A 22,815-nucleotide genomic window follows, 5' to 3' on the forward strand; every position below is an offset into this window, starting at 1 on the left:
AGGATCTGGCAAACAATTTTGTACAGCTCTTGCAATGCCTGTCTGAGTGTTAAAAAAAAAGTTTCTGTAGGGCATTCTGTATACCTCCACCTGTACGTAAGGGTTAAGCAAATGGAAAATCCTGTTCTTTCCTAAACAGGACGGTTCCCTGCTGGTTCACACAAACTACCCCAAAGGGAGCCCTGGGGAAAGGGAGCAGCGCTCCTTCCCCCTGCTCAGGCATGCACAGGCAGGTGCATTCTGTATCCTGTTGTGATTTTCTAGTGGGTTTAATGCACCTCTGTGTCTCCCTGCAGTTGGATTTGTTCCTCTCAAGCACAGATCTGACTTGCGTAATTTTGCAACCATTAAGTACAACATTCCTACACATCCAATCCTGTTTCCTCAGAAGTCAGTGGGAGCAGAACATAGCTTTACTAATTACTTTCTTGTTTTGTCTGGCAATGGGTTTCTTGTACTATGTTGAGTTATGTGGAGAGAATGCCTCTTGTTGCTCAACCCCGGATCCCTGAAGTTGGCATAGGTGTCTGTGTTAGGTCATCTCACCTAAACTCACGCACATACAATATAGAAATCTACATATGAGCCAGTTTGCCCCATTCAGTCAAAGTACAAATACAGCCTCTTCAATGGATGATCTCAAGCTTTAAATTAGGCTCTCCTCAGGTATTTTCTGTGCATACACATGCTATGTTCTCGCTAAATATGTTCTTTCCTGCTTACTCATGGCTTACATGCTTAAAGTCTATTCAAACATTAACTTTACTCTTCTCTCTAAATACTGTGGTTATTCACTTACACATCTGGAATGGATTTAAGCAAAGATTAGTCTGCTTTAGTCCTTAGACTACGATGTAATTCACAACATATTAGGTTGTATACATTTACGCAGATCATTTTTAATCAGATGCACAGCATGCTGTTCATATCCTTTTACCTTTTTATTATTACTTCTGATACTGTACTTCATCAAACTCAATTAGACCTGCCTAGTTTCATCACTAGAAATGGTTTTCTTCAAGTATGGAATGGGGCTGTGATACGCTGCTTCATATCTAAGAGATATTCAACAGATATAACAATTCATATTCCCATTATTTTATGACTGTCACACAAAGTAATTTATTTCCTCCCCTCAATCATATAAATTGTACCATATTCCAGCCTCCTGCAGCCTACTCCAATTGCTTCCAGTCTCTCCTCTATCGCTTGCCACTCTTTTCTTTAAATTTTACTTCTCTGTCCTCTTCAGTTTGGCACACACTAATTTCCTCTCCTCCATCGGATTCAAGCAGGTGGATTATATTCAGAGCTCACATAAACAACCAATCTTATTAGACAGTAGGTACATTCCCTGACTATTCTCCTAATCAGTTCACATTTACCTCTCTAAGTGCTTGAAAAATAAATAAGCAGATGGTGAAGTCAGTTAATTTTCCACAAGTGTTGTGGCAGAAAATGAATCTTCAGGAAATGTTTCAGATGGCAATTTTTTAACTCAAAATCAACTGCTTGCCTTCACTTATACTTTTTACCTTTTCTAGTACGCTACGGAGGTATAAACTATACATGATACAGAAGCAATGGCCCTTTGACATGTCCAGTGCTGCTGTCTGACATGACAACATAAACCATCTGGCTCTCACAGACGTAGTGTGCAGGGGTGTGGGGGTTAATATTGTATCCCCCCCATTCATGGTGTCTCTAATAGCTACTGTCAATCAAGCACCCTCCTCTTCCCCAGCTCTGGGAGGAGGTGCACATTTGAAATTCCAGGCTAGATGGTATAGGAAAGGAAGGAGCAGGCTCTAGCTGAGAGACAGAGACAGGCCAGATTGTTTTCCATTGCAAACCTAATAAATTCATTTATTCATCTGATTTTCACCTTTGCAAGGGATAGAACCCAGGCTGACTGTCAGATTTGTCAAAGCCTGAGAAGAAGTGGATACTGCTGCCTCCTGCCCGCCCTGCTTTCTCTCTGCATGGGTAGACTCGGGCTGAGAAGGCAGTGACCCCTCCTGCATCCTTCTGTACAGAGGATACAGAAACTTGTGCCACTGGAAGGGCAGGTGAAGATGATCTCATTCATAGCTTAAGTATGAAAAGGAAATCAAAAGCTAACAGCGTTCGAGGCAGTTCAGATAAACATACTCCCGACTTCCCTGGTCTGCGAAGATGAAACCAAGGGTCATGAGAATGATTCAGAACAGGGGCACTTACAAACTTACTGCATAAATGACCAAAAAACCCAACAATTTAGATTTTGTTTATAGTTAGGGACTGCTAAAAAAGAAGCTAAAACAAACATCCTCTTTCAGCTCCAGGGCCAAACACATCATTGACTCAAACCTTTCAAAATCCAGAATGTTAAACCAAGGTTGGATCTGGCCTCTCATCTCTGATCATCCTTTCTATAAATCCTTGATAAAGTGTGTGTTAGTTTTATGGCACAGTCATAAAACAGCCAAACGTAGAAGTAAATGACCTCATACCAGCTATCTCTCTGCAGATAGATTCACTTGGCAGATAGCCAAGAATTGATTGACACACATCTTACGGAACTAGAGTTAATTAATATGTCTACCAATTCCCAAATGGATCTCAGGAAGCAGAGAATCTGTTTAATGTAGTAAGCAATGACATACTGTGTGTGGTCAAGAGACAATCACTAATTGCCAAGAATGCATTCTGGAATAAAGCATTAAAGGATACGAAAAAACCTTTCTACTTTGCAGCTCCTGTATCTGTTCAAAACCTTATACTTAGAACATTTTAAAGACTCATGTTTCAAATATCAAAAGACATTTTTATAGGGAAAAATGGTTCCCAGACTATAAAGTCAACACTCAAAAGATCTGTTAATTTTTCTACAAGAAGAAATTCTGATTTTTAAATAACAGAGTCCTCATTCATGTAACAACGATGTCATTATTTTCAGGGAAATCTGCAAACCTAAATTGCAAAACCATAAGGTAACTTGGAAAAGCTGTTCTTCAAAGATCACAGAAGCTACAAGTAATACAATTATGGATTCACCAGTAAAATATATCGATAAATTAATGACTGCTGAAAACACATTAAGAGTCTAGTTACTGAACTGAAACACTCCATCGAGCAATACTCCGGTAAGCCAGACTGAAAACAAAATAAAGTGGTCTAATTTATATCACATACTCATCTTAACAGGAAAATAAAAGATTGGCTTTTCTGGAGAGAAAAAGTATTGAAATGGAGCACAGAGACATTCTAGTCAAATTTTCAGCCAGAAAAAACAGCATAGTCCCATTGCTTCTGTGAGTGGGATGTTTTTCACCAAAGACCATGCCTATCTATTTAGTTACGATGATCACTGACAAAATGGTACAAGAGCTACTGGAAGACTTCTGCAATAGCAAGTAAAAATCAGTAAGCTACAGATTGAAAAAAATGAGGGAAAAGAGAGAGGAAAAGTGACTTATTTTTTACTAAAAAGTAAGGAAACAAAACCTAGGTCACATATGAAAAACCGTCAGTGTGTTAGGACAAATCTGAGAAGTGGGATTTATGAACATGTGACACTATTTTAATTCCCAGCTGGGAGAAAGTTGCTGTGGTGTCAGACTATACTGACTGGTAGGAGACTAAAGAACAGAGTTGGCCCAAGAATAAACACAGAGGCTGAACTACCTTTCTTACAGCTGGTATCTCTCCTGACAAAAAAAAAAAAAAAGTGTGCTTTTGACTACATGAATCAGGTAGAATGGGCTTACTCATATTTATTTAAGCCCCTGGGGGAAAAGGTGCTGTGTAGGGGAGAAAAGTACAGATTCTGCTGTGATTTATCAATCAACACATCAGCACCTGATTCAGGAGCAGGTCTCACCAGATCCACTCACAGAGTCACAGAAACTAGTGAAAGTGCCTTTTGGCAGGAAGAGATCACGGCTAAATACCAATAAAGATTAAAAAGAGGAAAAAGAAAAATATTGTTTTAAGATAGTTTACCTCAGGATGACTTCCAACTTCAATATAGGTGCAGACTGGATGAAAAGCCCCTGTTCCGCAAGCATACAAGTGCGTTTGGTTGTAAACCTTAAGCACCTTGATGAAATTAGCACATTCTCTCTGCAAAGAAAAGGGGGAAAAAAATGTATCCACAGAGTTAATTCAGTGATTATGACTAATGGGAGCTCTTCTATGTTAGGCATGTATGGCTGAATGAACAGATTTTAAAAGTGTGATCATTTCATGCTGCTTAGAAGCTTGTTTATTGCTTGTTTAAGCATTTAATAAATAGCCTCATTTAGGTTCTCATTTAAATATCTTTGGTTGCCATTTAATAAAGCATCCACCCCTGAAGAAAAGATCACACAAAAAAATTTCCTAATTTTTGTCTCAGACATGCTTCATCTTTGTAATTTACGCTATTGTCATGTTTGTAAGACAAAACCCATTTATAGAAATGTGTCAGAATGAAATAATGAAGAAAAATGGACCAACTGTTTGCTTATATTCAATTAAGCAACAATTAGAAGAAAGATGGGCCAGATGGAAGTAGTTGATGAAAAACAAATCATTGATATAACATTTCAAACAACAATCTGAATGCTGCCTCACCTCCATTGTCTGTGATTAGGGCCCAGTTTTACAAAGATGAATACATATGCTAAATTTTAACGCAATTATTGACAGCCCTTAGAATGTAAGCTTGGACTTTATATTTTCTACCTAAGTAAACTATCCATCATGAGTAATTCTAGTTCTCAGCAATTAAAAACTTAATAGCAACTTAAACAGTCCCTAGTACAAACATTATCTGTTATTTGTTAACAAAAATATCATTATTAATACCTAATATTATTAAAATGGAAATGTCTAACCTGATAGTCAAGATGCCAACTTTTTTATGTTTATTTAATATTTTTATTTCAATCAGGTCTAACAATGAAAAGAAACATGTCAATGCCCGTGAATCAGTCTACTGACACAATTACAAATAATGATTTAAATAGGAGAAAAATAAGAACATCGTAATAAAACAACTGTTTCTAGTAAAGTTTGTGTTTAAAATGAAGGAAACTTCTCTATGCATATTTGATGACGTTTTTGGTACAGCACTCACCTGTACAAGTGGATCAAGGCCCATGGCAAAACCACCTGAACTACCACCGCCACAGAAATCTCATTGATTGGCATGATCCGTCTCTCTAACTTGCTCACTAATTAAACCAGATACTCTCAAACACAAAATAATGGCTCTGCCAGGAAAATGCATGTGCAATTTGAGGCATGCCTTAGGCCACCACAGGGAAAAGCAATGAACCTACACAGATAAAATACTGATTCCCTGCCTTACACAAAGGACTGTACTGAAATGACATTGCTCTTCCAATTTTATTGTTTATTTGCATAACAGATAATGGCAATGTATTAAAAAGAGCACCCAGAGAAAAGCACACAGAATCTTACTACTTCCTTGGTTTACTGCTGATAACTTATCTTTCTAACTGAGGTGGAAGAAAAAACATAGAGATAGTTAAGGTAATCCAACAGGAAATTGAAAGAAATAGAGATGGATGTTACTCGGGGTCTCTCTTAATTCTTTCCATTCTGACCTTTCTTAATAAAAACACACACAATTTCTGGTGCATACGTATTCTTCCTCCCACACATGTATAAACATGAACATACATTTATTATATGTATATGTATCCACAGACTACTTTCCACTGTCACAGTGGTAGAGTACTAAGCATATACTAACTACTAAGCAAAAACCTGGCATAAATCATCAAAATTACAGTGAATGTTTCAATATTTTTCTTAATGCTGTTGTCCTTTGTTCCATTTAATAAAAGAAATATGGAAAAACCATGAAAGTGTGTTAATAATGCAATGCCTGCAAGAGAAAAAATAGGCAAATACTACAAATTCATGTAACATTCAAAATTAACAAAATTAAAATAGATCCTTTCTTAAATTTTGATATTCTGTGTTTCAGATGGAGCATCTGACTTTGACCCTACATAATTGAAAACTGATCAATGATTTGTGCATTTTTAAATAATTCAGAATTTTCTCACTTAGAGCTGTATCTGGCCAAATTTAATCACACCACTATTTCACTAGGACTGTGTTTTACCTTGTTTGGTTTGATGTATCATAATTTACAAAATGTCTTTGTGGTCTACTATGCTTTATTAAAGCTTTCAAAAATTGCCTACCTAAAGAACACGGAACGTTAGAGGCCAGTGGACACACACCTTTGCAAAATGCTGTGAGTACATGGGCTGGACCCACAGCCAGTGTGAATCAAACAGATTGTGCTGATTTCAGAGGAGCTATTCTGATTTACAGCAACACATCACCTGTGACTCTATATGCACTTACTAAATACTATTCAGCTGCTTATCTATAACATACAGCAAGAAGGTATTAGATACCTAATACTTTAAAGGTGAGATGGAAAACCTTGCTTAGTTTAGGGGCAGAATCTTCTTTGATTTCTATGGATGGAAATTAAGAAAAATTCTATTATCAGCTTCGCTGAATTATTCCAGATTAGCCTGCGGGAGGATTAACTCTATCATAGCCATACTTGTGTTTCAAGTGTTCAGGATTGATAGCAGTGTAAATGTGTTAATATCAATAAAGTTACTCCAGATTTATAACATGTTTCTAAAAGCAGATTTGACTTATTCATCCCTGCTTTTAAGCTCCCCTTAATTCCTTGTACAACATGTTTTTTAACATAGATGTCTGAGAAATACACAACCTAGTTAAACAATGGGGAAGGTAAATACCTACAGCAATAAACCTTTGACTATGACAAATAAATTTATATAACATTTAAAGTTCCTAGTCCAGTTCAGACTGCTCTTATGGCTTCCCTGTGTTTTATAGCTGCATAAAGGACCCATTAAGGTCTATTCAGTAAATTCTCATACACCTCCCTAACAGATTAGGTTTCTTTATATATTTTACATGGTTGTAAAAAAATAAATAAAGATGGGTATTAAAGCACAATAAATGACATCAAAGTAAAGTTACAGTTCTGATTTAAGCCCTTGTCAACTCAGGAAGTTCAAAGTGAAGTTTCTGCCCTGCCTGGGAGGCGGTGCTATTCTCCCTGGGACAATAGCAAGAGGCGCATTCATTTCAATGGCAGAGTAATCGGATGCCTTCCTTTGTCTAACTGTGCTCAAGTACAGCTGCACAGGTACAGTGTCATGTGTGGAAACGCTGTATCTGTGTGTTTGATATTCTGAACTTGGCAAGAGTTTGCCTTGTGATGGTGAATATTAGGTTTTCCTGGTTCATGCTTTTTTATGCGAAAAATCTTCCTATAAACCTGTGATACACCAACTTTAACAGCTTTCAATTACTTGCTCAGACTCTAAATCTCAGCATACATGCATGATGAAGAAGATATTCTCATCAGGGAAAGTGTGTGTGCACTGAATGCAATTCGGGACTGCTACTACATGAGACTTGGGTGCCTGACTTCCATTTTCAGTCTCTGTTTCCCCATTCCTCGTGGCAAGGTTCCTACAATGGCATTCAAGCACTGCCAGTTGTGAAACCTGGCAGACAGCTCTGCTGGTCCCGACACCGGTGGCTACGTCAACTTGACTACAAAGCAACTCCCCGACCCCCTTGGCTGGAGGCCTGGAATGATTTGGGTGTCTCCAGCTGGGCTTGTCCCACTTGGCAGCAGCATCTCCCCTTGCCAGACCCCCAGGCCAGCGCTATATTGTCAGTGCGAAGGTCTGAGCCAGCAGAATGAGGCATTTCACTACATGATCTCAGAGTGTAAGTCACTGGAAAGGAGACAAAGACAACAAAAGAAATGTAGTATCTCTGTAAAATACAGCAGATGGGAGAAAATATCCACTGGAGGAAGGGGAAGTAACCCAGAGCCAGAAGATGTAAGGAACAAATTGTCAGGGAATTTAAACACTCTGTCTGTGTGTGAATTCAGCCCCCAGTACCTTTGTACCCATTTTCACTTTCCCCAGGAAAGGGATGTTGTTTAAAGGGAACATATTCTGGACATATCCATATCCTTTCAAAATTGTTCTTCATCAAGTAAAACAGCCAAAGGAAGAAAATTAGACTTTGAAAAATTATTTTCTAGATGGAAATCAGGTTTTTTTTCATATGTGAAAGCAGAATGGTGTGGTGTGGGAGCTTAAAATACTTTTAGCCTAATAATGTGAATGACAATGAATGCAAAGCTCTCTGTAGGCAGGAAAGTATTACTTGGATGGGTTATGAAAATAAATCTTAAAGAAGAGGGGCACTGGAATCACCATTGTGAATCATTATAAATTCTTCCACCTAATAATCCTATCTGTTATAATGGGCAGCTTAACATTGGGAAATTTTTCTTGTCCATATAAAGCTAAACACTGGTTTATGCCCTAAAGCCTGAGTTTACACATACATACATCCAGCAGAAAGCATAAGTCATTGCACGTGGTACAGAATGATTGAGGTAGATATTCAAAGAGAAAATTAGGTATATCATGTGGGAGTTACTGCAGTCCTCAAAACCCCCGTTCATTTATCTTGCCTACCCCTGGAGAGGATTAATATTCATTTATATTTCAATAAATGGTATAAGGTTTCCCCAAGAGCTGTAGGTTCTGCCTCTGGCCTTGCACAGAAGTACCTCTGTCTTAAAATCCAAGCAGCTAAGCCCCTACATCATGTCTGAGACCTTTCAGCATAGCCTGTGAGGTCCTTCTCTCTCTGTCCTTACAGAGGGAACTTCTTTAGATAGTTACCTTTTTATATTTTTACAGTGTATCTGCTGGATTTGTTTCTGCAAACAGTCCTGTGATGGTATGATTGCCAGTATCTTCCAAAGCACAGCCAAAGAAATGGTTCATGCCCTGTCCTGGCTCTGCCATGTGCAGTGGCTGAAGCACACACCCCAAACATGGAGTACAATCCACTTTGTTTCTCTACTTGAAGAAATATGGACCGTATGCCTTACCAAAGCCCAAAGAGACGCTACAGGCTTTCCTGGGGTTAGTTTGGCATATAAGGGCACAAGGACATCCAACTGAAGTCATTCTATGTTGCATCCAGGACTTAAATGTTCGTTTGGCCACCTGGAGGGAACAGTGCCCCAGAAGTTTACTGAGTATTCCTGAGTGAGAAAAAGGTTTTAACTTCAGGTACAGTACAGATATTTACACTTCCTCTAAGCCTGACTGAGGAGATTACGGGGTTCAGATCCTCAGCTCCACACTGACAGTTTATTGAAATGAAAGTGGCTAAAATCTTTTGCATCATACTATGGTAACACAGCCAAAGCACCACCTCCACTGCAAATTCTGCTGTACTAAACTCCTACTTGTAGAACAAGTTGAGAATTTATTAGGCTGTCACTTACATTCAGAGTGTGAATTAAAGTCAAAGAGGTCCAGTTTGTCTGCACAGAGATCTTAACTCTAAATTTCAATTCCAAATATTAGATACTATGTATAAGGGCAGAGGGCCTGTCTTGAAGAGAAGATAAAGTGTTAATTAAGTTTTCTAGAAGGGCATCCACTATATGAAGACCAATATGTCTGACTTACTAACCAAACATACACATTTATTTTTTAAGAGTTTTCTAATATTTATATATCAAATTGATAGAAGGGCTTATGCAGAGAGAGATTAGCCTGAAAAAATAAATTGTAAAGAAAATGTCTGCAACCAAAAGCATAGGAGCCTAATGCAGAAAGACTGAAAAACAAACACTACAGATATGTAACACTGATTAGGCTGTGTTATGCAGACTTTTCCCGGACAGTTACAAAAATAAAGTTCATCCATCTGTCAAAACATCTGCTCTGCATATGAAAATTAAAACAGAATTTAGGTGGTTTTCATGAGTTTCCAGTAATTATGTCTCCTCCAGAAGCCTGGAACTTACATCCTTCAATCTGGATTACTGATGCAGCAAAGAGTTTTTAAAGATATTATTTTTAAGTCAAAGTTAAAGGCTAAGTCCCTGTGACCAACTAATATCCAGATTTTTCTCCTTACTTTGAGAGAGCTGTTTCATTTTTTTTAACCAACATTGATATCCGTACTGCTTCTCAGATATTACAGCAAATGCAAATGGTCAGATTATGTAGGGCAATAAGTAGAAGGCTAAATAATCCATTACAGTATCATTAGCTTCAACAGTTTTCTGATGATTTAATCCCAATAAGGATCAGACCCTGTAACACATTCTTCCTTTATTTCAGCCTTCCTGAATAGCCAAGTGATTAAAATATCAGAAGGTTTTGTCTAAACTGGATGAACAAGGGGATTTAAAGCTATCATCTAACAGCTGGACAAACAAAATAAATATGTGTCTTGTCTTTCAAATCAAAATGGATAGACAGTTTCCACATAAAGTCCCATGCATGAGTTTAATTAATATGTTTACTTTTTTTTTCTTCTTCTGTCCAATTAGTTGAATTCTCAAGTGACAAGGTCAGCGATATCCATGGAGAATAAGTAATCCCTGATATTACTGCTGTCATTCAAATTTATCACACTGCTGAAAGATGTTCTGGAGTTATCAGAGAGCTTTTTAACTTCTCTCTTTTGCTAGTGGGCTACTGCCAGCTGCAATCAGTTCAGTCTCTATTGGCTAGGTATCTTTTTCAGCCTGCAGCAGCATTGTTTCAAGGAAAATATTTCTGGAGTGTTAGTGCAATAAATATATGTGTGATTGCCATGTACATAGATGATCGATTCTCAGCTAGATACTGCAAACACTTTAGGATGTCAGCGAGCATGTGCAAGGAAGTCCTCTTCAGGGTGAGTTCTACATGGCATATGCTTTCACAGCTCTTGCTGCTTGTGTGCAAGTTTTTGTAAAATCTAGTAACATTATTTAAAAATTATTACTGTTTCCCTCTTTCGATATACAGTAACACTTAGAAAACTATTGGTCAAAGAGCAAAGTCTGCTTAAACAGGCCCAGAATAGGCAGGGAACAAAGTAAATTATTCCAGTGCTGTTAAAATGCAATGATTTTTTTAAATTTTATTTTATTGGAGTAAGCTAGTTGGTGACACTGCTGCAAAGCTATTGTGCTAAGTGCTGCACTGGCAGTAACGGGAAAGTCCCCAAGTACTAGCTTTGTACAGGCCCTAATGGGTGCGAAAATCCTGGCTGGTACCTGTACTTGATGGGATAACCTTCCAGCTGAACCTGTATAGGCAGGTGCGTGATTTTAGAGCCAGGGAGGCCAGCTGGCATGAAAACATTTGCAGACTATGATTTATTACCATGTACCCCTTGCAGTTTGAATCAATAACATCACTTCCATCCCTGTTTTGTCATTATTGTACCTTGCAGCTAGCATGATCAACGTTTTATAATCCTACTCTCTGAAAAAGAGCCAATCTGCACTGCTGAGTGAAGTTGAGCAGCTGAGATATCAGGGTCTGTGTTACAGAAAGGGATTTCTGTTAACTTAGTTCTTGGGGATTACATCCTCATTAGTCAAAGCCTTATAAGCAGTGTATTACATCACACACACAAAAACCCAATACAAACCTAGAATATGTCTCTTTTATAAATCTGTTATTTTTGGACTGAATTCTAGTTGTACTTGTCTTCCTGTCTCAGAGCTTTGAAAAAGCTGATAGATCCCCAGATTCAGTGGCCATTATATTGAATCATGATCTGGAGGACTTTATACTGGATTGTGATCTGGAGGACTTGGCCCCTCTGGAGATGTCAGGAATGACGCTGCTTTTAGGCATGGTGACCAATGCCAACATTGCAGAGAAACTATTGATAATTCCATATCTAGATTTTCCTCCACTGTCAAGATGTGCCCCAAGAAATTTCAGACTAAAGGTCCTGATGAGGGCTGATAAGATATTTTTGGTCGCCTAGTACAGCTTACTGTACTTCCAGTTATCTTTCCAATTAAGTTATGCCTGTTATCTGTCTGATTTTTTGCTATGACAAGAGTTCATGAGAATATTTAAGTGTATAATTTACTCAAGCTGCAGGATGTTTGCATGAATTTAAACCATTAAAGCATCAAGACAAGAAAAAAGAAGCCAACTAACAAAGGATATGATAAAAAAAAGCCATCAAAAAAAGCAGATATATCCTGATTCCTTCAAGCCACAAAACTGCATGCCACGTTAGCAAACTTTTTAGTATTGTCAGCACACTTGCCCAGCAGATGGAAAGCTCCTCTGGTTCTTCCTTTGTGTTAGCGAGGGTGAAACACAAAGTGTCTCCCTGCCTGTCTACCTACCTACTTGCAAATCTGGTAGTCACTACTGTTACTCGCTTATTTGGCCAAGAGTTGACCACTAAGGCTAAGCATGGAGGTAGCTAAATCAGGTGCAATACTCCCTAAGGTCTGTCCTGAAAACAGTCTTAAGCCAGAAGCCATTAGAAGCCATGCTTTAAAGATGCCTCCCTTGAGTGCACAGACTAAACACATCAGGCCTTCAAATCTTTGTCGTTAGCACTAACCATCTGACCTGCCAATCTTCGGAAGTAAAATTTCTCCATTTTTTTCTGTAGTCATTATGTTCAAATTACAAGACTGTTTCCATTCCTTAAATCTTTATTTAGCAGATGCAGATAATAATTGTTCTGGACCTGTGAACAGCTAGAGGGATGCCAAGAAAAGGTTGCAGTACTAAATACCTGATTTAATGACCATCTCATATTTTTGTACATCTGGCTAATGCGTAGTTAACAAGACAACACAAAGTCTTTTGTGGATGCAGTCCAGTAAACAAGTGGGTTTTCAGGATTTTGCAGCCACAGCATGATTGTTGTACATTAAACATTTCCATGAGTGTTAGCAAGCTTCCTTTATTTTGAATTGTTACGTTTTTCAGCAGTATGCACTTCCTACAGCACAGAATGAATTTATTTAAGGAACAGAAGAGTATTTCAGGAATAACTCAAAATATTGAGAAGCCTCGAAGTTCAAGCAGAAGGCAGTTCTTTTCTGACCGTACCAAAACTTTAAAAAAAATTGGTTTTGTTCTGTAGAGTAAACCCGTCCCACACTTTGGGCTTAGCTTTGTTAGCAAGGAAATGAACAATACTGTTCAGTTTCAGCTCAAGCAGTCTCACCAAGCCCAGCAGCAAGTTGCAACCACAGTCTAGATCTAAAGAGTCTCTCTCATCTCTCTCTTCTATCTGGGTGGGGTAATCATATGTCTCCTGGAGAAACCAGATTACACCCCACCTTTCAAATAGGATCAACACCTGCTAATTGGGTGGAGTATTTCAGACAAACAGGTTGTCAGGCTTGTTATAGGCACATAAAGCACTTAAGACTCCACATCAGTCGGCTTACCTTTATTCAGCATATTATAGGCATATCCTGCAATGACTTCCACTCACAGCGACCTAAGGTAATATACTCAAAACTACAGTTTTGAACATGAATATAAAACTATGAAGTGTTGAGAGGAAGTCAAAGCCTGCTGCTCTATAAGGGACAGTTACTTCACAATATGTGTGCCTGTAAACATACTTTGTAAGCTAGACTATGAAGTTATATGTGCCTTACTGTGGGAATCCCAAAATTTGTGTGCAGATATTAAATTATTTTGACACAATGGTGAGATGCTGAATAAAGAAACCTTAAGTGACAGAAGCTTAAAATTCCCACTCAGTAAAAAACTGGCATCAAAGTGAAATTGTTGAAATGAGAGATTGCTGAGTGGTTTGGGGGGTTTTTTTGTTAGGTTGTTTTTTTTGGGGTTGAGTTTGGTTTTTTTGTTTTTTATATTCATGATACATGTATAGTAACCTAAAGTTTTGGAAGATGCTAATTGGGATGAATTACCCAAGGGAAAAAGAGATCAATAAATTATTCGATCCAACACAGATCACAACACTCAGTTAGAAATTAAAAAGAACAAAAAAAACCCCAAAAGTAAGAGAGAGAAAGATATAGATTCTATCTCTATTTAGTGTTCTTACTTTTCTTGTTCCACCATCTTCAGAATACAAAACTTCCTCTATACTGAAAAGGTTTTTTTAAAGATCTTCTGTTGACGTGAAGATGTGGAAACTGAACAAAGCATTAGCTTCGACATGGTAAATAATTGCATATTATTTCCTATGTTATTTTAAGAACTTTCACTTTAGTTCTTTTACTTATTACAAAAGAAAAAAGACAATATTTTAGACTTCTGTGCAGTAGGGAGGAATTTCGTAGACCTGGTTTTGGTGTATGTATGTAACAGGACTACAGAAAAAAAATTAGTTGTGGACTAATTTAATAGTGACATAGTGACCACATCTTGAGTATAGAGGAACTGATATATGTGATCTTTCAGAGCAGACCTATGCTTAATCTTTAAACTAGCCTTTCTTTTATTAAAGCAACAGAAAATCCCCAAAATTAAACCATACCAAACAAACAAACAAAAAAACATTCTGTTTGCTAAAATAGAAAGAATGTGAAGTAAATTCAGGAAAAATAAGAAAAAAGAAACAAAAAGTAACTGGCACCAAAGTAAAGGCTTTTCTCTGACTTCATAAGCTTCAGAATGAAGCCTTGAAAGAAAACAAGGACTAAACATATCAATCATTTTTACTAGCCATCCAGTTAATATGTTTCTCTGAAAAGAAATGTACAAAGAATAAATTTACTCTGACCATCTTGGGATGCAATAAATCATAACAAGGAATTACCTAACATCATTTTGAAATAACAATAGCTGGTAACTCAGCTATAAATAAAAGTAATTCTCAGACTTTGCCAAGGCCAAACTAGGGCTCATGAGGAACATCTATTGATGGAAAATTTAACACCATAATTTTGGGAATTATTTTTCCTTCACTTCTCCTTTACTTCCCCTTTGCTAACTCTGTGACTTTGTATTTCAAAAAAAAACCAAAGAAAATATTTCTACAAGCCTGCATTAAATCTGCTGAATATTAAATTTCCTTCAGAAGCAAATTTCTATAGTCACACCTATAAACAGAAAAATAAGTCCAAAATTGGAAAATTAGCTTTCTCCTTAATCTGTATCAATTTTTCCCCCATACTGAAAGACTTAAATGACTTCCCATGATACATAAGTGGGTAAAATACAAAAATCTGAACAACTGCCAACTTAATTCTTCCTCTGCATAAGTACACAAGTTATAACCTTACAGTAACTGATTTGCCTTGGTCAGTTCATATAAAGAAATATATGTAAATGCCTAAATGAACACAAGCTGTAAGATCAACATCTGAACTAAGAGCCATAAATGAGGCTTTATGCTGGTGGGTGTGTTGTGGGGGTCCATCCAAGAACTGGAGCTGGCACAATGAGAATTTCCCAGGGGGGCAAAATCCTGTTAGAGACCTCCACAGGACTTTGAAAGACTCCAGGGTACTATATTTCTTTTTTTATCAAGCTCAGTTCACCTCTAGGTGAAGAAGCTGTAAGTTTGTTTTGGTTTTTCTTCCCCTATCTGTCTTTCTCTTTTGTTTGTAGTCCATGCAAAGCAGTTTTACGCAGCAGCAATATTAAAGCAGCACACTTACTTACAAAATGTCTCACTCTCTCGTCTCCCAAATGGTAAGAAATGCTTTGGTAGGAAATCATGCCCACATTAAAGATCACGGGCAAGATCAAGGAGTGAGCAGCCCTCAAGCTAATAAACCTAGCATACTAACTGGGACAGTTGATAGAGTTGAAAGGGATATGCAGTGGCACTACTTGTCTTACAAATGGCTCAAAAGCCACATTTCTCCTTGTAGTAGCTAATACTGAGAGTAAATTCTGTCCCTAACCTCACTGGAGATCTATTGCCTTGAATTTTTGCTTACTTTATCCCTTCCTACTCCCAGGGGACATCCACCTTTCCCTTTTCCCCAGGCTGGATGGGGGTCCTGGGTCTTTAGGCTCTGTTTAAGGATTTCAGAGCTATGCTGGAGCCAGGGAGCCAGAAAGGAAATGAGGATGGCAGCCAGGGTTGGTGACAGAAAAGCTGGAAATCTGGCTGTAGATGTCCTCCAAAGGAAGAACCCTGACAGAAAAGGATGAACTTCTCTTTGGCACACTCAAAGGGCCAGAAATAATTTGACTGGAAAAACTGTGCCTGTCAGATGAATTTCGAAGCACGCTTTCTAAATCTAACCAGCATTGTATATTTAATTTTCAGATTCCCTCTTTAGATCTTTGTTTACAATAACAGATGAAAAGAATTACTTTTCATTTCTGCCTCCATGTTCTTCTATTTTCCCTAAGGCAACAACTGTAATAAAGTGAGTTGAAGGCAATAGTGCTTATTTATTGCCAACTTTGTTTTTCCAAAGTATTGTCTGATACGGCTGAGGGATGCTTGCTAAGTTACACACCACTTTTTCTTTTTTTTTTTTTCTTCTTTCTTTCCAAATTAAATCATTGCACACCGATGGATCTATCAGTCTATGGAATTGCTATGTTTTAGGGAGGGGCTGGAAAACTTTAAAGGAAGCACAAACTGAGATGGCATATGAATATTTTGGCTTAAATTAAGTATTAGCATAACAAATGAGATGGTGAATTAAATTACAGCCATGTGATTCTACCTGCATGAACCATAAACTCAATAATTGAGTGCCAACCACACTTAAATGCAAAGAAACATGCACAGAATATAGCTATATCACGTGTAGTGTAAAGAGTCTTGCTTCTTCTTAACTGTGAATAGGTTTCTGATCTAAAGTGATTCCAAATTATCACCAAGAGAACTATCAAGTATAAAAAAGTCAATCACAGTTGAATTCAGGTAAGATTTAATAACTAGGTAAAATTTAATGGCAGTTAAATAGCCCAAGTAGATGTCTATCTCCTATAAATATAATACAGTCAGTGCTAATACAGACACAATTGTGATGATACACTTTAGCTGTTGAGGGAAGTGACACAAAAGTGTAACTCTGCATGGACCTGTTCGTTCATGTGACAGCATATGTACAAGTCTGCTGGTACAAAGTAAAAGTCCTTGATACTCTTTGTATCTGTTTGCATATCAACATTTATTTCTCACCAGAAACATGCAGGGAGAAGCTGATTTCATACAGCATGCAAAGTGTGTTTAAGTATCTGTCATCACGTAGCCTGTCCTATGCGACTTTGTTAAAGTACCCATTGAAATTTTAAAGATTTATACATATCAAGGCCAGAAGGGACCATTTCAACAATTTAATTTGAGCTAGGATCTTTAAAAGTGGCTAAATAAATTAGATATAGTCAAATTACATTTGAAAAGAACATCCTAAGGTGCCCTTCAGAAACATATCTTTAAAGCTTTCAAGACATAAAAATCTATCATACCCTTTAAGAGGGATTTCTCTGACTAATTGTGTACCATGTGAACAACTGCTATGGTGCCTCAGCCAAATCTAGTGCAGAGATATATCGACTAAACAGCAGCTAAAACTTTTAAAACAATGGTATATTAATAGTTTAAGGACTAGATGAGCTTTCCAGTCAAGAAGCTATCCCTACCTGCAAAACTAACTACTGTTTCTGGTAACTTTTGCAAAGCACCCAAGCTTTGCTTTGCTGGTTTATGACATCCCAGGAATGTCAGAGTGGAATTGTAGACACATTTTTTTTGCAGTTACCTATTATTTAACCCATATGTAATACAGAGGCTGCCATGTGTTTCTGCTGGGTCCCAGGTGCCTGTGGGATCTTAAAATAAAAATATTGAGGCTCACTAGTGAGGGATATGACTAGCAGTATGTCTGTACTTTAAGTTCAGTATAAAAGCTGAGAAGTATTCTGTAGAGATTTTGTCGTCTTTGATCATTACCAAGGTCTGGTCAGGAATCGTGAGAAATATTCACGGGACTTAACAGCAACCAGAATAGATCAAATGAGAGACAGAAGTCCAGAATAGCAAGAAATCCTCATAGAATTGCTCATTTAGTTGAATTACGTAAGCAAATATCTTATTTGTTATTTATAGTCTCTAATTTTTCATGAACAATGTTACTTTGGTGCTTGTGATACTCTATACTGAGGAAATGGAAATATATTGTAATACTAAGTACTTACACGGGAGAGTAATTATGATTTTATTGGAAAAAAATCTTTATTTTGTGGGAAAGTGTAGCAGTTAACTTCTACCAGAGAAGTCCTGCTGTAAGTAAGTATTGCATAGCCAGGGGGAGTCTTTCCGCCTCTCTTCTCAGCTTACTCATATAAAATAAAAGATCCAAAGCGTACTTGAAAAAGTTTATCTATCTATACAGTGCACAAAGCTTAACTAATTAACATATACTAAGTCTTTTAAGAAACAGAAATGAAAATGACTGCTTAAGGAACAAAGGAATATCAGGAGAGTGGGAACAGCCCAAGTTGGCCATTCTCCTCAAATCCCGTGTGGACTGTCCTGAGCTACAAACCTGCTGAGCCTAGATGGGCATGACTGACAGTGTCAGTATAAGGAATCCCTCTGAAGGAGTGAAAACGACAGTAAATTACCTCTTATAATTATGAGAGGAAATCTCGGAGGTCATAGCGGAGGTTAGCAGTGGGGCAGAGCTGGGGTTATACTTGCGCTGCAGCTGCTGCAGTGCACCTGGCCTATTAGTGAGGACTCGTATTTTCAGCACTGACTCCCTCTGGAGATCAATAATTAAAAAAAAGTTTTTTATAAAGACCTCAGTGTAGAAGTACAGACTGTCATGTAGAAATTTCTGAACCATCACAAGTGAAGAGTATCTAATATCGTAGCAGTGGTACACACCGAAAGCAATATTAAATCAAGCATGGTTTGTATGCCACTTTATTTGCCCTCTGTTTCTCTTGTTTCTTCTAATGAGAGTCTGTTGAGTTATTTTTATGGCTTTTGTATTTCACGCTCCCAAGGTACTGACAATGGCTTTAAGGAATAAATGAGGGAGTAATAATAAATTTCTTAAATGATCTGTAATCTTTATCTGCAATTACAGTTAAAGCAGTTATATTAAATATTTTGTTTGTAATGCATTGTTTCATGGCAAGAATAGGTAGCTGTAAATATTTCTATCATGACCTGAACACATCAAGATATATATTCCAACTTTCTTGTAGACTACCAAAACTGGACCCACATTACATATGACCTATGCATATTTTTTGTTGTTGTTGTTTCTCACCTACACCTGTAGAGAACTCTAAAAATTAAAAAACAAGAAAGCAAAACCACCTCCAACAACCCATATACGTGAAAAGTGTTTATAAAAACAAATGTTTATGAAAATGTTTATGAAACATTTATGAAACAAATGTTTGTGAAAACAAACATTTTGCCATACTACTGTGGACTGTTCACCGGATAACAAACTGGTTGGATGGTCACATCCAGAGGGTAGTGATCAAGGGCTTGAGACCTGTACTGTTTAATATCTTAATCAATGACATAGACAGTGGGATCGAGTGCACCCTCAGCAAGTTTGCAGATGATACCAAGCTGAGTGGTACAGTTGACATGTCTGAGGGATGGGATGCCATCCAGAGGGACCTGGACAAGCTTGAGGAGTGGGCCTGTGTGAACCTCATTAACTTCAACAAGGTCAAGTGCAAGGTCCTGCACCTAGGTCGGGGCAACCCCAGGTATCAGTACAGGCTGTGGGATGATGTGGTTGAGAACAGCCCCATGGAGAAGGACTTGGGGGTACCGGTAGATGGAAAGCTGGACAAGGCCCAGCAATGTGCCCTTGTAACTCAGAAAGCCAACAGTACCCTGGGCTGCATCAAAAGCAGCTTGATCAGCAGCTCGATGGAGGGGATTCTGCCCCTCTACTCTGCCCTGTCGAGACCCCCCTGCAGTACTGCCTTCAGCTCTGGGGTGCTCAGCACAAGAGGGACATGGACCTGTTGGAGAGAGTCCAGAGGAGGCCACAAAGATGATCTGAGGGCTGGAGCACCTCTCCTGTGAGGACAGGCTGAGAGAGTTGGGGTTTTTCAGCCTGGAGAAGAGGAGGCTCCAGGGAGACCTTCTAGCAGCCTTCCAGTACTTAAAGGAGGCTTATAAGAAAGATGGGGAGGGACTTTTTAGCAAGACCTGTTGCAACAGGACAAGGGGCAATGGTTTTGAACTAAAGGAAGGTAGATTTAGACTAGATGTAAGAAAGAAATTTTTCACAATGAGGGTGGTGAAACACGGGAACAGGTTGCCCAGGGAGGTTGAAGATGTCCCTGCTCATTGCAGAGGTTGGACTGGATGACCCTTAAAGGTCCCTTCCAACCCAAAGCACTCTATGATTCTATGATTCTATACTGTTATCCCCAGTTTGGGCTGTGCTGTGTCCTGAGCTCTGTGCTCCTGTTCTGCCTTATTCTTTTCCACCAGCTCATGGGAGTGCTGCTTCTAATGCACAGGACCATAGCAGGCAGCTAATGTGCTACTGCACTGCACTGGAGCGTGGTATGGGCCTCACCCTTCACTCATGATCAGCAGGTGTAGCTGTCCTAATATCACAGGAGGCAAAAGAATAAAGGGGAATAAAATAGTTACAGTATAAATAGTTCTCTCAAGCTTACCACCTTCAGAGGATGGGGACCTGAACTTCCAGCTCATTCCAGAATAGTAGTGTCTCTATTTACAATGAATGGATTGGAACCAGACTAGTGCAATGTATATCTTTCTTACTATTGTGAAATTCTAAAAATAATTATTAAAAAATAAAAGAGTATACTTTCATTGTAGGTGCTGAATCTCTTATTAATTTTCTAGGTTTCAACCCCAGCTATAAAAAAACCCTACTTAATATAATATGATAATACTTTGCATAAGATCAAACTGCAAGTTTAGTTAATTTGGTCAGACATTTAACACTAGTCTTTTTTTTATTTTAACCTTGAATATTAGATATTCTAGTCCTCACCTTGCAAAGTCCTAATGAAAATTATTTGTGAACATGAAGGTGGATTAATTTAAATGTATTATTTCTATGTAATGAGATAACCCAAGTATCTGGCACTTTAGCTGTCCCTTCACATATATAGCTTAGCCCATATTTCTCAATTTTCACCGAGTCCACCTCTACAGTTCCCAAATGGCTTTTTATGAAGACAACTGTCCTCTATGGTCTAGGTAAGGACTGATGAAACTATTTTTATTATGACCTAGGAAATTATTCAAAGGGAGCTCTCTAGAGGCATATGGTTGGCATTATGAATATTTTACAGAATCATCTCTGAAAATCAGGCCAATAGCATATACACATGGGGACAAGTTCCACTCTCAGTAATACCTTGGCAACCACAATGATTTCCCATTTGGCTATGCGATGCAAGTATTTGTTTGGCTTATTGCATGCATGTATTTTTAATCTTTTTTTCCCTTCTTCAGCGCTGTCTTCCCATTTCTCATATTGTTCTTATAAATAAGATAGTTATTATCAGTGTGGAATGATTATTATTTGGGGTTACTGCCTATGTCTCTCCTACCTCATAAACACAGGGAATAAGATATACACAGGAATGAGAGAAAACGTACAGAAAACTATGGCTAGTGTAACAGTGTCTTTCCTGAGGCATCAAAACTGATGCAGGATGTTAAAACCACTTTGACCTCAATCTTGCTCTGAACTCCATGCAGGAAAGAGGTCAGGGAAACTCACTGACTCCAGTGAGATGCCACAAAGAGAAAGCACTTTGGAACCCACTGTAGGACTGGGACCTGGAGTAGGGCAAAAACAGGACAAAATATTATGTACCCAAGTATACAAGGGAGGAGAAACAAGAAGGATGTTTCTCCTCCCTTCTCTTTCTTGTTGATCTTTTTTTGGGGGTAGATAAATTCTATTTCATTTGCGTGAATTTCCATTTATAAATTTAAACCCTTGGCCATGAAGACAAAATTTCATTAATTTGAATAAGAAGGGTTAGATAACTCAAGACTGAAGTCTTGAGATCAAATGCGTGACCTTACAGAGGAGGAAAAATAAGAGTTAACACAATAAGACATAATAAAATATTTACAATGTTTTATGAAAGAAAAAAAATGCTAAAAAGATTTGTACTTACCAGAATATCTTTTCCAGCCCACTTGCACTCATCCCTTCGGGAATGAGATACAGGCCAAACAATCTAAAGACACAGAACAAAAATCACGTTGTGTTATTTCATGCTTCAATAATCACAAATTGCAGACCAAATGCTACAGAGTATCTTTACTCAGTTTCTCTTTTCTTCATTCTTTTCCCTATTTCCTTTTCTTTCATAAAATTTGACAACAAAGAAGTGAAATGATAGGAGCAAAATAGGAATAACAGGAATCACAATAAAAACAATCCTGAAATACAGTCTGTATTGTGAATCTCAGCGGTGATTCCTGAATACTAATGATAAGAGTGTTGACTCTCCATTAAGTGAGTGTTCTTTCACTACTTTAAATCTGATGTAATAGAATGGAAACTGAGAGCAAAAAATTGCAGATAAATTGGATCTATGTGAAATGCAATCTCACATTAGAGTTACAGCATCAGAAATGAGGTGTTTGCCTCTACAGTGTATCTACTAGTTCATTTTTACTAGGTTTAGTTAATTAAATAATAAAAAAGAAGCCATGGTATTCGAAAAGTATCACACGATCGAAATAAAAATGTTTATGCTGTTCCTATAAAGCTACCCTAACACAAGTAAACCTAGGTTTACTGTAGTGTTTGCTTAGCAGAAAATGGATCTCACCTCATACAGAGAAAATCCAGAGACCCTCACAGTCAATTATTCATGTTTTTTTGAAAAGCTTTTAGGAATTACATATAGAATAAAACATGATCTTCCCATAAAATGCCAGGCTATTCATTTGGGAGTCTCAGATAATGCAATATGAATGGCCATAAGTCTAGATTACAGCTTTGGT

The 22,815-nt window shown here is 37.9% G+C and overlaps 1 protein-coding gene across 1 annotated transcript in view; it reads right to left on the minus strand.

Annotated features, from left to right (window-relative positions):
- The window catches only part of SEMA3A (sema domain, immunoglobulin domain (Ig), short basic domain, secreted, (semaphorin) 3A), a 119,354-nt gene that overhangs the window by 94,423 nt on the left and 2,116 nt on the right, over window positions 1-22,815 (minus strand). The window contains exons 2-3 of the mRNA XM_009696763.1: window positions 21,978-22,040; window positions 3,985-4,104 (exon numbers count right to left, since the gene is read on the minus strand). Coding sequence (XP_009695065.1) covers window positions 3,985-4,104; window positions 21,978-22,040 — 183 coding nt within the window. The remainder of the gene's footprint in view (window positions 1-3,984; window positions 4,105-21,977; window positions 22,041-22,815) is intronic.

Source organism: Cariama cristata, unplaced genomic scaffold, assembly GCF_000690535.1.
Source record: "Cariama cristata isolate BGI_N322 unplaced genomic scaffold, ASM69053v1 scaffold1193, whole genome shotgun sequence".
Taxonomy (NCBI): Eukaryota; Metazoa; Chordata; class Aves; order Cariamiformes; family Cariamidae; genus Cariama; species Cariama cristata.